The 14,783-nt window shown below is 46.7% G+C and overlaps 1 protein-coding gene across 2 annotated transcripts in view; it reads right to left on the reverse strand.

Annotated features, from left to right (window-relative positions):
- Nucleotides 1-1,518, reverse strand: part of UBE2E3 (ubiquitin conjugating enzyme E2 E3) — a 110,880-nt gene extending 109,362 nt beyond the window's left edge. The window contains exon 1 of one of the 2 annotated variants that reach the window (XM_063116301.1): nucleotides 1,377-1,518. Coding sequence is in view for 1 of the 2 variants with exons in the window: in XM_063116299.1 (XP_062972369.1) it covers nucleotides 697-756 (60 nt within the window). In the remaining variant the exon portion in view is untranslated. Of the gene's footprint in view, nucleotides 1-696; nucleotides 973-1,376 lie in introns of those variants that run through there. The other variant, XM_063116299.1, reaches the window with a different exon arrangement.
- Nucleotides 1,519-14,783: the final 13,265 nt, after the last annotated feature.

Consider the following 14,783-nt stretch of genomic DNA (forward strand, 5'->3'; position numbering starts at 1 on the left):
CTGAAATATCTTCTCAGTTGCAGTGCAAGCGTTTCAATGCTTACAGATTATTTTAAAAGGAGGAGAAGGGGGGATCTCATTTTTTAAAAGATGTATCCCCCCCAATTCTATTCATGTTTCCCTACACACACGTATACTGTAATTCCTCAGACAGTACGTCAATCGTCTACTTTGTTCGAAGGCATGAGGCAGTTTTAGCAGAGTACTTAAGCAATGAGCATTAATAACTTATGACATGTTGTAAATAGCACAGATTGCTCCCCCCTCCCCCCCCAAATTATTATTATTTGGAAGTCACTAATACCTTGTAAATATTTATACATGAGCAGAAGGGGGCTTTGCAGCCACATTTACCCCTCTTCTCCACCACCACCCCACACACAATATAATGCCAGTAACAATACTTGAGCAGCTATACAAATTGGGAGGCCAAAGCAAAAAAGAAAAAACGACCCACTCTCTTTTGCCCCCTCGTATATAAAGAGCTAGGGAGGATTCACTCTTTGAGACTCAAAATGCTTTTTTCTTACAGTCGCGAAATCAGCGAGCTTCGGGGTTGTATTTACACGGCCAGCAGCAGCAAGAGCTGCATTTGGTCACCCCCGAACAAGGCTGGAAAAGGGGGAAGGAGGGAACCGGGGGTGGAGGGGGGGGAGAAAAGGAAAAGAAAAAGAAGAAGCATAATTCAAACTGCACCTTCTGGAAAGCTCTCAACGCCACCGAGTCCTGATCAGTTTCTACAAAACAGACCGACATATTTTTTTTCCTGCCCCCCTCTTAAAAAAAATACATCCAGGAAGGATCGAATTGGAAGGACGGGAGGGAGGGGGTGTTTTAAATATTTGTATTCTATAGTCTTTAAAAAAGAAAAGAAAAGACGATCCCCATAAGAAATTGCAGCAGCAGGGCAGAAATTTCAGCTTTGCCCTCCCTCTCTCTCCCTCTCTCTCTCAAACACACACACACACACACACACACACACACACGAGTCGTTGTCGTCGCCGTCTCCCCCCCCCCCTCAGCCACCCCCTCCTCCTCCTCCTCTTCCTCCTCCTCCCCTCTTGGCTTTGTAGGGAGAGGCGAGCTCCCAGCCAAGAGGGTATGGAGGGGCTGTTATGGTCGCAAGCTTTCCACCACGATCAGTGTGGTGTGTGTGCACCAAGTGAGGCGTGAACTCAGTCCCGGCTCCTCTGGCCACCGCCAAGCAGCAAACGCTGAAAACAAGAACAAAGCTCCCTCCACCAATCTCTCTTTCTCCCCCCCCCTTTTCTCTCTCTCTCTCTCTCTCTCTCCCTCCTCCTATCTCCTCCTCTCCCCCCCCCCCACCATGCTCGCCCAGGTTCCTGCTGCAGCCACCTAACCCGTTTCTCCTTTACCTTCGCAGGCGTCCTGTCCCGATGTTTGGATCGGAGGGGAGGGATGGAGGGGGGGAGGGAAGGGGATGAAACGTCCTTGGAGGGGATGGAAGCAGCCGGGGGGAAATAAAGCAGCAGAGGAGGCTCTGTGGCCGGGCAGTGTGGAACATTGAGAGTCGGAGCGGGGGGGTGGGGTGGGGGTGGGGGGAGAGCGAGTGAGTGAGTGAGAAAGGGGGAGGTGCAGTGCGCCTCGATGGCCGGAGGGTGGCGCTGCCGAGGCCCATATATATATATATATATATATATATATATATATATATATATATATATATATATAGCGAGCTCCCACAGCGGGGCACGGAGGGGTGGGTAACGTAGAACGGGGGGGGGGGGCTCCCCGCCCCCGGGAAGCGGACCGGATAGAACGAAGGGAAAATCGACCGTTCTACCGCCTCCGCCCCCTTGTGTCTGAACGTTCGGCTTCAGAACATTGCAGTCAGCAAAGTTCCAAACGGCGGAGGAGGAGGAGGAGGGGGGGGGGACAGGGAAAGGGGGATGGCGCTCGTTCCCTTTACTCGCCTGGCAGAGCGCGCCCCCCTGTGGGCTGGGGCGCGCGCACGCGCTCTCTTTACCTTTGCAGGGTGCGTGCTTTCCCCGGTGCTGCTGGCCAAGGACAAAGAGTTTGTGCCTCTGTAGACCTCAAGTTTGCACCCTGGGTCTTGCTTAAGCAATGCTGCCTGTACTTCATCGACCCCAGCTACCCCAATGCAAACATTTACTCCCTTCCACCCCATGTGTAGCCAGCGGCGGCAGCTACTGGCGCGAGGGGAGGGGGAGAAAAATTTACGGTGGCGGTGAGCAGTGAAATCGTGAATCTGCTGGTGTGAGCTGACAGCTGTCTTGCAGTTGCGATGAAACTGACTTGGGAGGAATTAGCTCTGTTACCGTGTCCCTCTTAGTACACCCAGCTGTATGTGTATGTTTAATATAGTTATCTGATCGTAGGAAAGAGTTGAGTTGAGTGGGGAAAACAAGTCTGGCCCAATGTGCCATAGAAAGTAAGCTCTGAGAAATCAGAAATGGACTCCACCACCACGTAAAACACTCTCAAGAGCTGACCACTGCTGCCCCAGTCACACCACTTAGGTTATTAACTGTTTTATGAACCAAAGCCAAGCCCCCAAGTCTAGGTAGGCTTCCCGCCTGAAAATGTCAAAACGGTGGGAGACTGCGCAGTTGATGAGATTTGTCTGATGCTCCTTCGTGAAAGCGCAGGTTTGGGAATTCAGCAGTAAAATAAGAGAGGCCTGTTGAACAGAACCTGATCAATATTGCTGGTGATCAGCCCGTCCGAAACTTAGAGCCTGTTTCATCTAGTCACACGCCTGGCCGTTCCTACTTGAATAAAGAATAGGTGCCTCCCCCATCTGTACTTCCCACACAACCTCAAAACATTCTTCCTGAATTGAACTTCAAGATCTGAAACCGAGCGAACGCTTCAGCAGTTCCACCATATCCATCTGAGTGAACTCATTCACCTCTCAGAAAAGCAGAACTTAGCATCTGCCCTCCACTTCACACGCCGCTCCACCCTCCCAAGCATCGCATTCTCCCAGCTTCGTCGGAGAACCTTCAGGAGCGTGGCTGTTAAAGTAAGAGTCGAAGGACATTTGTTTTAACCAGTTTCCGTTGTCTCTGTAAGCCGCCTTGAGTGGCATTTCTTTCTTTCTTTTTTTTGGTAGAAAGGCGGGATCCAAATCAAATACATAAGTAAATTTATTACACAGAGAAGAACTTTATTTATTTATTTATTGCATTTTTATACCGCCCAATAGCTGAAGCTCTCTGGGCGGTTTACAAAAAAAGATCTTAAACCTGTGCCACAGATGCCAGAGGATGGAAGTTTGTGGCAGTTGTCCTAGACAGAGGCAGGAAGGCCACGTGCCTGTCTGTCGCCTCTAGAGTCAGGCCATTTCTCCTATCATTAAACTAGCGGCAAAAACACAGAACAGACACTAGAGCGCAAAACAGGCTGGCACTATCTAAAGAGGAGCTCTGGACTCAACTTGGCCAACCACTGATTTAAGCTGAAGGAGCAGGAAAGAAACTACATGACTGATTGACTTCCAGTTGTTGTCACATGGGCGTTGCCGGGGGAGATGATGCCATCAGTTCACAGCCCCCCGCCCAAAAAAAGCTTTTTGAACAGCTGCAAAGGGCTAAAGGCCCAGACATGTAATGACTCCTCTGCAAACTCCAGCTCATGGGCTTGTCTTTAGATCTTCCCCACAGTTGTCTCTCCCCCTTTCCCCCCACCACTTTCCCCACTCACTGACCTCTCATTTTGCAGCCACTGATATTGAAGTGAGCATCTTTGTGAAACATCCATGCAGGTATGAAGAACCCCCGGGCTGCAGCTGAGAAATGCAAGGACTCATACAGTGTACAAGCACCCCCTGTTCCTTCTGTGCTGTCGTTATTCCTCAAAGACTCACACAATCAAGGCTCCGAAATTGCTACCTTAACGTTTCTACCTGCAGACAACAACCTCGGTCTACCTGAACAAGGAATTCTAAGGATAAGTTCACTCTCAGGGTCTGAATTCAATGCCGGCTCCAGATTTTGGGGGCCCGTGGACAAGGCACCCTCCATGGGCACCTTCCCTCAATGAGTCACCTTCTCAATGCCATTGTCACTAGCTGCTTTGGCTCGTCACCTCCTTTCCCATCACTTGCTCGCTTGACGGGCAGAGAGAGCCGGTGAGCAAGTAGCATCTGCTGCTCCTCCTTCTCACCTTACTCAGTTGTAGAGTAACGCAGGTGGACAAACAGGATGCAATGGGGAAGAGGAGGAGCAACTTCAGGTGGTCTCTTGTCAGCGGGCCCCCGGCAGCGTGGGGGCCCTCAGCAGGTGCCTGACCATCCCTGTCTGTATTCTATAAAGTGGAGATGAGCAGGGGTGAGTAGTTGCATGCCCATCACCACCCAGCTGAATGTTCAGTGTGAACCGGGGCATAGTCATGTACATTATAGGCCCTCCCAGTGCAATCCATGAGCCTCTTTTTCTTTCTCTTGCCTTTTGTTGTTGTTTTGACCTAGATGGGTAATTGGGGCTGGGCCCACAAATTCAGGCATTTAATCTTCAGTTCACACTAACCATCCAACATGTGGATTGGAGATTGGTGTTGTAAATAAGTGCTTTGCCCAAAAAAAATTCCCCCACCATTTTCCTGAGTATTCTCATTCAGTTTGATAGGAAAGAAACTGCTGTTGAAAGGACATTCCAAGGAGAAGAAAAATCTGCAGAAATTCTCATGGGCTTGGTTCTGGGTTCTTGTGCTTACCTTATGTATGAGGTGGCTGAGGAGTGTGAGTATCCGGACTTTCACTGTGCAATTGCTTTTCAAGCAGCCTGTAGCCGCCTCCGCTTCCCACACTTCATTTATAGTCCCGGGGAAGACATCATGAGGCAACTTCATTTGTGGGGCTTTTTCAGATCAGGAAGTGCAGGCAGCCTGGGAGGCTGCAGAGCAATGGAGAGGGGTGTGTGTGTGTGTGTGAGAGAGAGAGAGAGAGAGAGAGAAGAGCACATACAGCACCCCCACCCAACCTACAGTGATTAAGTAAGCTCAAAAACACCACCAAAAGAAATGCCAAATAAACTATAAAGCACCCCAAGGAAGAGGTCTGAAGCCTTTTTTTCATAGAGGAAGAAAACCAGGGAAACTGGGTGACAGATTTTTCACACAGCACCAACTTCACCTCTTCTCCAGAGCTGGACTCACTCTGCAGTGTCACACCTGTTACTGGACTTTCAGGGAGATAGAGATAGTAGAAGCATCTCCATAAGAATCCACACTCATCCCACAGAAATTTAACGTTTGGAAGAATCTAGGGAAGGTGTTGAACTCTGAAGAATGGCCACTAGAACTGAGCCAGAATTTCTCAGAAGACATTAGTCTGAGAAAGGCGCTGAGATTTGTCTTTTTCTTACCCCACCACCACTACCACTAGAAATCAAAGGCCACTTTGCAGAATTTTCTATAAAATGTTTTTCACCATTTCTGTGATCTTCCCCACCACACACACACACACACAGTACCAGCTGTGGGGTGTTGTGAAAAAAGCAAAATGAGGGCCAGGCTGCCAAGACATTTGCTGGTGTTGCCACTTGCACTCTCAGTGCAAAACAACAACAACAACAACAACAAACCCCCCCCCCAAAAAAAACCTCTTTAGGAAATAAGAAAGCTGCACTTTCTTACAACCACTGCTAATGCTGAGGCTCACCTTGGAGAAACTGTTGGAGAATTTCTCCTCCTGGAGAAATTCAGTGAAAAGGTTCCCCCAGTTTCTCTGCCCCCAATTAGGATGAAGAATTTTGAGAGGCCATTTGCACACAGCTCTAGTTACAAATGATAGGGCCCTGTGTAAACCATTCCTAAGATATTTACACTAGATGCTTGAATACACTACACTATGTTTCTCCATGGACTTGCAATCTCTCCGCCCACCAAAGATAACAAATTGATTGTGTATGAAAGGAAGTGAGTCAGAAATCCCTGATCTTGCCAGCATTTGTTGATTCTCTCAGCCCTTTTCAGCCTCTGTCTGTAAATAGATCAAGGGTTGAAGTGAACTTGGGTGGGTGGGTCTCAGGGCAACTGCCTGCCTGTCACACTAATACAACTGCACGGTGAGGTACATCACCACCACCTCAGGTAGAGCTGGTATCACTGGGTGTCTGGTGAGGCCCATCCTTCAATTAGGTGGTCCACAGCCAACCGCCCGCCCCCCCGGTCCCCCAAGCCTTTTGGCTCTGCTGTTGCTCCTTCTCTTTGTCGCCTGCCCACTCTGAGGCCCTTTATGCACTGGCCTTTTCCCCCAGGATCATCCCGGTGCATCCAAATGATGCACAGGGGATCCCGGGAGCAGGGAGTGATGATCCCTTCATTTCCCCGGGATAACTGAGACCTCAGTTGTCCAGGTTTTACCAGTGTTCCCAGGACAATCCCGAGGACCGCGGGTGGTGTGTGCACCTGTTCTAGTTTCTTCCCTCCTCCCCATGAGTAGCGGGGGTCAGCAGAGGGAAGGAGCCAGCGTGGGAGGAGTCCAGGACCATCTGGGGTGGTGGTGTGTGAGCGAGATCAGGGCTTTTTTAAAAACTTACTTTTGCACTGGAGCACAAGTGCGCTCTGGCTCCTGATATATTTTTTTTAAAAAATGGAGGGTGTGATGGGCGCAATGTCCCTCCCCCCAATCCAGGATGTCGTGCTTCCATTTAGACACACAGGGACAATCCTGGAAGCAGATAAGTCCGGGATCCCCCCTCCCTCCCTCTACACCCTTAGCTGAAGAACGGGCCTGAGTGAGCAAGCAGCAACAGGAATAAGGAGAATGTGCAACATCCTCCACTTGGCTCACCATCTCTCTAGCTGGCCGTGCCGATTCATAGTTTGGTCTCAGTGGTAAGCAAAAGGTCCCAGGTTCGATCCCCGACATCCCCAGGTAGAGTTGGAAAAAGTCCTGCCTGAAACTCCAGAGAGTCAGTGCCGACAATACTGAGATAAATGGGACAATGATTTGGTTTGAGGCAGCTTCTTTGTTCCCAGCAGGTCAAATTATTGGGCAGGAGCAACAGAAGCAATGAGGGAAGTGGGGCCCACTGAAGTCAACATGTTCCCTAACGCACCCACCCACCCCAAAAATCTGAAGCCAGCACTGATTATTCCCATTTCTGTGAGCAGGAATTTGGATTCAGGGCTGCAGACAGCAGGCCTGTGTTTTTAACCAAGGGCTCCGAAGTCTAAGGACAACAGTGTCCTAAAGTAAATTAAGGTGAATGAAATATTCATTTTGATAATGAAGTAATGGGAAATAACTATCATTATGCGAGTATGGCTAATCAATTATGGAGCAATAAGGACATGTGCCGTTTGTGCTGGGTGGTGGCGAGGAATCATGAAATGTCATCAGGAGAATTGTGCTATTAGTCATGATGGGAAATCGTTTCCTTCCTTTCTAGCCATGCATTCAGCATTCTGATTATCATGGCTGCAATGTACAATGTAGCCTGATCATAAGAAACTGCCGTATAGCTGTTTGAAAAGTGCCTGACAATATTTGGAACAGTCTCTGCTCCCGTAGTTATGCTTCCTTTGCCTTTATTCCTCTGTCATTCTGTGTCTTCTAGAAAAGATACAGCCCGTGATATAACTGTCTCTGTGGTGTCAACTTAACAGTATGGTCCTGCAATAAAACGTTGCCGTGTGAAATGCTCCGGTTTAGAATTCCAGCTGGCCAGCCATGCCCTTTTTCAGCCATTCCATTCCACCCTGCATCTCCAGGATTCCTCAACCTCCTTCCCTCCCTGATGCCTCAGCTGGAAGAGTGAAAAACTCTGCCTAGCGAAATTGCAGAGCAGTAGACGTGGAGCAGGCGAAGATCGTCTCCGCCATGCCTCTTGCTCTGCACTGATACTCATAAGCCTCCAAATTTGGAACCTTATAGGTATTGAGGGCAGATCCAATAAGATTGTGCCCTTAATTACCTATTCAAGACCAAACCACCCCCAACTGCTTTCCTTTACAAGGAGCGATATATTGTTCCTGTGAAAATTGCTGCGAAGCTCAGAGGGAACAGAGAAGTCTGGGGGGGCGGGGAGGAGGCAGATGATGTCAGCATCCCTGCTGGTCAAGAGGTGCTGGAGCTGCATCCCTGAGAGCCCTGGCTCCACTACACCACCGTGTGGGAAGTGTGGAGGAAACCCTTCTCTTCCTAGCTCCCTTGCAAATTGCCCCTTGCATGAGGGAGAACAACCATCTATTGGCACCCATGGATATTCAAGGCTCTGTGAAACAGATCTGGGGCCATGAAAAATAGATTTGGGGCAGGGCCCCCATTGACCCAGGACCAGCAATGCCCCTGCCCAGGGCAGATCCATTGCGATCAAAGGGGTTTAGTGTACTCATGACCCATTTATTTCAATGGGCTTGTTCTACGCAACACGAAGCCTGAATCCAACTTTCCTGGACAGGGACAACCTAGCCACAGTGGTGCATGCACTGGTAACTTCCCGTTTAGACTACTGCAATGCACTCTACGTGGGGCTGCCCTTGAAGACAACTCGGAAGTTGCAGCTAGTGCAAAATGTAGCATCTAGACTGCTGGCAGGCACATCCTGCAAAGACCACATGACACCGGTCTTAAAGGAATTGCACTGGCTGCCTATACGCTTGCAATTGGAATTCAAGGTGTTGGTAATGATGTTTAAAGCCGTAAAAGGCTTGGGACCTAGATACTTGAGGGAGCGCCTCTCCTTATATATGCCTGCCCGAGACTTGAGATCTGTTGGATCTCAAGTCCCACGCTACCGTGGAACAAGGGAGAGGGCTTTCTCTGTTGTGGCACCCCGACTGTGGAATGCCCTCCCCTTGGAGGCCTGACTGGTGCCAATGCTGACTCTATTCCGATGCCAGGTAAAAACATGGCTTTTTAATAAAGACTTTAAGGGTTAAATTCACCTGGCTTGCACATTGTTTTAATTGTTTTAATTGTTTTACTGCTTTTAAATATTATATTGGTTTTAACTTGATCAATGGTTTATTTTGTTTTTAGCTGTGTATATTTATTGTTTTATATTGTATGATTTTAGCTGTAAGCCGCCCTGAGCTCCTAGTGATATAGGGCAGGATACAAAGGTTTTAATTAATAAATAAATAACTCATGGAAAATTAGGGTGGCAATCCGCAAGCTGTTCATGCCATTCACTTCAGCGGGATGGCAGCCATACCTGCAACTCAGTGAAGCAAAGCACTTGGATTTCCGTCATAATAGGAGTTAAACAAAATTTGTGAACAAGCTGAATTAATGAAAGAAGCAAATAGCAGGCAAAGACATTTCCTTCAGCACTTCACAACATGATAAAATATAATATAAAATCTTTAACATTCAAAAATTTAAAACAGTTTGAAAACAAGTTAAAAACAATTAACAATAAAACTGCCAGGACTTGATTTTTTAAAAAGCCCCATCAGATGAGGCTAATGTGCCTGGGAGTAGAGGAAAGACTTGACTTGGTGCCAAAAAGATGGCAATGACGGCACTAGATGGACCTCAGTGGGGGGAGTACGCCACAATCAGGGGATTACCACCAAGAAGGCCCTCTCTCTTGCTGCCATTTTCTGAGCCTCTCTCCATCTTTGGAGGCCTCAGATGTTGATCATAGTATGCAGGTGGGTTTGTATTGGGAGAGCTGCTCTATCAGGTATTGTGATCCTGAGTTTACAGATGCTTTTAGAAGGTTTTGGCACATTGCTCGGTTGTTACCAGATTTCACCTCAAAAGTATCTGAGGTATTTGAAAGGAAGTAAAAAAAATTTTTTTAATAAGGCAAGCAGAAGTGTGTGTCTGTGGTGATGGGGGAGATGGGTGCTTACCGATAAGGATCTTCTGACACCATAGTCCTGATTCATTCTTGGAGTTTTACAGGGCAGGTCCAGATGTTGTCGTCTTCCATTTGTAGCCCTTCTGCATTTTCCCACCCATTCTTATCACAAATAATCTATGAAGGGGGAAAAAGACGGAATAGCTGCACAGAATCTTCTAATTGATAGAACTAGGGGCCCTCAGTGTGGAAGCACTCATTGTCATATATCCCTAAAGCCTATCATGTCACTATCAGGGTAACCTACCTTACAGGGGTGTTGTGATGACACAATTGGGTGGGATGATGTGTGCCTCCTGGGGCTCCTTGAAAGAAAACTGGGGCATAATTATAAATAAATAAATAAATAAATGTTCATTTGCTTCATAAGTTCAGAAATGGGCCTGAATTAAATACATTCTCGACATTACTCATGAACCAAGAAAATTCACTCATGAATTGCCTCTGCCTGGAGCATTTAAGGAAAGACTCTGTGTCACGACACAGGCCTCACACAGCAGGCCTTGTTGCACACAAACCCTCCGCAAGCCAAGCGCCACCACTTGAACAACCTGAGGGGAGGGTAAAACACAACCTTTCCCTCATATGAGAGGGAAAAGGCTAGAATCTGAAAAGGGTTTACCGTGTATGTAATAAGCTGAAGGTTATATATAAGGTGTTTACGATAGTAACTGTAGAGCAGGTGATAAAGCCAAGCAGACACGTGGTTTGAGGTAACAAAACAAAAATAAAATGTTTATTTTTGTTTAACAGATCTTAGTTACTTCATATTCAACTTAACCTGCTTAATCTACTAGTTTTAATAAAAACAGTAATCTTAAATCTCTTAAAAACTTATCTCCTTTCACTCTCCACACCACTGACAATCCTAACTGACACTCCCAACTCCCCACCAACTAACCAACTTCCCAAGACTCCCCCCATTTATACTCCTCCCCCTTTCACAGCATCATCCGTCACACCCACTCAATCCAACATTCTGCACTCACTCGACATACAAAGCCAGACATACCTAAGGGAACAGAACTGTGGGGTAACACCACACTCTGCCTAGTTCATGAAATCAGGAATGCTGTCTTTGCCTACGTTTCAGAAATAGACTTACTGCCATGATTAAATGCCTATTTCACAAAAGGGAATGCTCTTATAATAACTTAGGCAAAGGTGTTATTCATTTCACTAATTGAATGAAGGATCGGCTACTTTCATGATCTACGCAAAGGAGGGATCAATGTCCGAATTCAGAAGGCCCTTCTCCTGTGTGTGGAGAGCCCTGTGCTCATACAGGTGGGATTTCAGCCAGTGGAACTATCAGTACCTTGGATAGCTCCTTTAGAGTTCTGGCTGGTTTTGCCTGAAACCCAGAATGGATTCACAGCGCACTGAAATTGGAGCCAACAGCCAGCACATGACTAGGTGATCTACTGCAGGCAGAAACCTTCTCAGGAAATACAGGGAAGGATCAGGGAGAATATAGGAGAAAGATAATCAATCTCCCATTTCCCTTCCTCTAAAAGACTCCTGAATTCAGCACATGCATGACAGTGTAAGTCGGCTCACTTCCAGATGGATGTGAGAAAGGTAGAAACACCTAGCGAGAGGGGTTGCAGGTTCTCGCTCAAGTATGGCCTTGATACGAGCCATCGTCAGCTGTTTTCACTAAAGCTAAACATGGGGCAAGCAGAGTGCCCCATGCGACCTGCTTTCCCTAAGACAGTCTTCGATTTGAAGCTCCATGTTCAATTTAAAGATAAGGAACCATCAGAAAGGATAGCTGGGCTTCGACACTGCCTATTATCAGTACCTGGGCAGGATCTACACTACTGCTTATAACAGTTTATAATGGTTTTGACAACTGTTCAGGCCCAGGACACATTACATATACTGTTTTCAAACCGTTTTTAAAATGTTGTATCCTGCTTAGTATAGATCTTCTGCTGGACAGCAGGCTTAGTGCCCACTTTGATGAGATGTATTGCATTTTTATGTAAATTCTAGTAATTATGTCTAAATTGGCATCTATACAAATGTTATGTGAATCTGTGTCCTCACTATTTTGGGGTGATGCAGTTCTCTTCCTTTGTAGGGTGGGGAATTGTGTAGGTGGCACTCTTTAAAACAGGGGGCAAATTTAACGTAGGGGAAGCTCTCAGGAACTGTTTTTCAGTGCTGGTCATGCCAAAAAGGGGTGTGGCCACACACACACACACACACAAATGCCAGCATGTTGTAGCTTAACATTCTTACTGACCCCGTTCAGATGACACGCTAAGCCATGGTGGTTAAGCATTTTGAGCTAAACGTTATGGTTTAGCGTGTCATGTGAACCATTTCTAACCATGGTGGCTACAAAAGCACAGTTTAAACATGCTCACTAATGATTTGCTGCAAAAGGGCCTTAACCAAGTTTAGCATGTTGTCTGAACAGGCCTGCTGGCAGTAACTAAGCCTTAGGAAAGGTCATTCAGACTTTTAGAGCAGAGAAAAAATGTACAAAAGCCCCAAACCCACCAAATGATCAGTGGTTGAGGGAAAGTGGGTGGAGCTAGGGGAAGGGAGGTCATCTGGGAGCGAAGAAGGGCCAGATTGGGATCACAACAGGATCGGATTTGGGCCCCAAGCCTCAGGTTCCCCATTCTGGTCTTAGAGGTAGCATTTACTGAGTAGGAAACTGGTGGCCTTCCAAAGATGGTTGACCTTCAACTCCCATCAGCCCCGGAGAGCATGGTCAAATCCAGGAATTGTAGTCTAACAACATCTGGAGGTCCACATGTTCCTCCCCCCCCACTCCAATCCCTGCAATAACAGTGATCAGTGTTCCAGCGTTGTTGTAAGGCCTACTGAGATAATGTGTGTGATGCCCTTTGAGCACTCTAAAGTGCTGTATAAATGATTATGATGATTATGCAAAGTATTCTAAAAATTATCCAACAAGAACATTATGTCCATCTTGCTGCCTGCTCTGAATATCTTTAACATTTCTGCAGCTCATAATAAGCTGCCGTCTTATTTAAAACAAAATAAAGCCAGAAAAAGAGTGCAGTACCTGTTTTCCAGGGAAACGTAGGGCTCAACTACACCAAGCAGGATATTCCACTATGAAAGTGGTATATAAAAGGCAGGAGCCACACTACTGCTTTACAGTGATATTGAAGTGCACTGACAACTGTTGGGGCCCATTGACATATACCATATACCGCTTTCATAGTGTTATATCCTGCTTGATGTAGATGTGTCATGTGTTCCAACAGTTGTTAGTGCACTTCAGTAACACTATAAAGCAGTAGTGTAAATCCTGCAGTGCACTTCAATGCCGCTACAAAGCAGTTGTGTGGCTCCTGCCTTTTATATACCGCTTTCATAGTGGAATATCCTGCTTGGTGTAGATGAGCCCGTAGTCTGACTCTGGGCAACTGGAAGAAGACCAGCCCCATAGCAGACAAGAACAAATGAGACATGCAACAAAATGTTGCAGAGTATCCCCTCTCCTAAAAGGAATGCTCCTTTTCAGGATTCCATCCAGCCATTACCCAAGTAAGGCATTCTCTCCTCATTTATTTATTTTTAAATCACTGTCACTCTACATTCAATGCTTTTATTTTATTTTTCTTTATTTTTCGCCTCCTTGAGTTTCCTTTTTAAAACAGGTTTTTTTTTTGTACTTTTGCACACCTCAGGGTTTCTCCAAGCAGTCTGATACTTTCCTCTTGTTTCCCAGCCAACAGCCCCACCTGAATTGCTGCCTGCACTCACCACCTGAATTTGCTATTAGAAGGAGTGATATAAAGGCCTTAGGACGAAGTATGATTATCATTAACATTTTATTCCACCCTTCGTCCAAGAAGCTCAGTCTACAGGACATGGCCCGCTCTACCTGCTTAATCTTCACAACAACAACAGGTGAGCCTGGGCCTTCCTAATCCTAGTCCTCTGCTAAATGCTTTACTGATGTATATTCATTGGACTTTATGTTTTATTGCTATTACTTTAACTAATGTTGTAAGCCATCTTGAGAACGGAGAATGAAATGTAAATAAATTAAGTCAGGACAGCTTAAAACTGAGTACAGTGTGTGTGTGTGTGTGTGTGTGTGTGTGTGTGTGAGAGAGAGAGAGAGAGAGAGAGAGAGAGAGAGAGAGAGAGATTATTATAGATGTGAAATAGTTTACGAACAGTCCCTGTGTTTCCTTCCACCCCAAGCCCTATAGACTTTTCACACTTCCTTCCTGACACCCACATCAAGGAGCCTAAGAGCATAAGGTATACTGAAAAGTTATAAGCAAGTAGCTGTGGTGGGTGAATGACTGGAGCTCACTCAAATGAAAAGCATGGTGCAGGCTTACTATGAACATGCTTTGACCATAGCTCTGTGTGGGAAAGCACCTGCTTTGCATGCAGAAGGACCCTTGTTTGATCCCTGGCAGCTGCAGGTAAAAGGATCAGGTAGAGGGTTGAAGAGATGCTGACCTGTGCACGAGACCCTGGGGAGCCACTAGCAGTCAAAGGAGACCTGCCTTTCCCTGCCTAGTGGACTACTGCACTCATCACTTCCCCAGCCAGCATGGATAATGGGTGTTGTAGTCCAGGACATCTGCAGAGGGCTGGGTTGGAGAAGGTTGAGGGAGGCAATCCTGGCTTAGGTGGACAAATCGGCAAGCCGCTTCTGTTCAAGAGTGGCGCGGGAGAAATAACGAAGGTTCGTTTGTTTGTTTTAAAAAAGAGAAGAACAGAAAGTAGGCTGCCGAGGATTCCCAGCTCACCACTACAAGCAAATTGCCCCCGAGACATGCTGTAGAAAATTCCTAGCATAAACAGTATCCAGAATGATGAGCAGCCTGGGCATAATTAGTCAGAGCGACGCAGGACAATATCAGAAACCTATCAGTCAGCAGTGTGAGCCTTTCGTTAAGCAGCCGTTGATGGTGCCAAATGAGACTTGGGAGATTAGGGGGAGCTCTGAATGTCAGGATTAAGGATGTGGAA

The sequence above is a fragment of the Elgaria multicarinata genome, chromosome 2 (genome assembly GCF_023053635.1).
Source record: "Elgaria multicarinata webbii isolate HBS135686 ecotype San Diego chromosome 2, rElgMul1.1.pri, whole genome shotgun sequence".
In the NCBI taxonomy this organism is placed as follows: domain Eukaryota; kingdom Metazoa; phylum Chordata; class Lepidosauria; order Squamata; family Anguidae; genus Elgaria; species Elgaria multicarinata.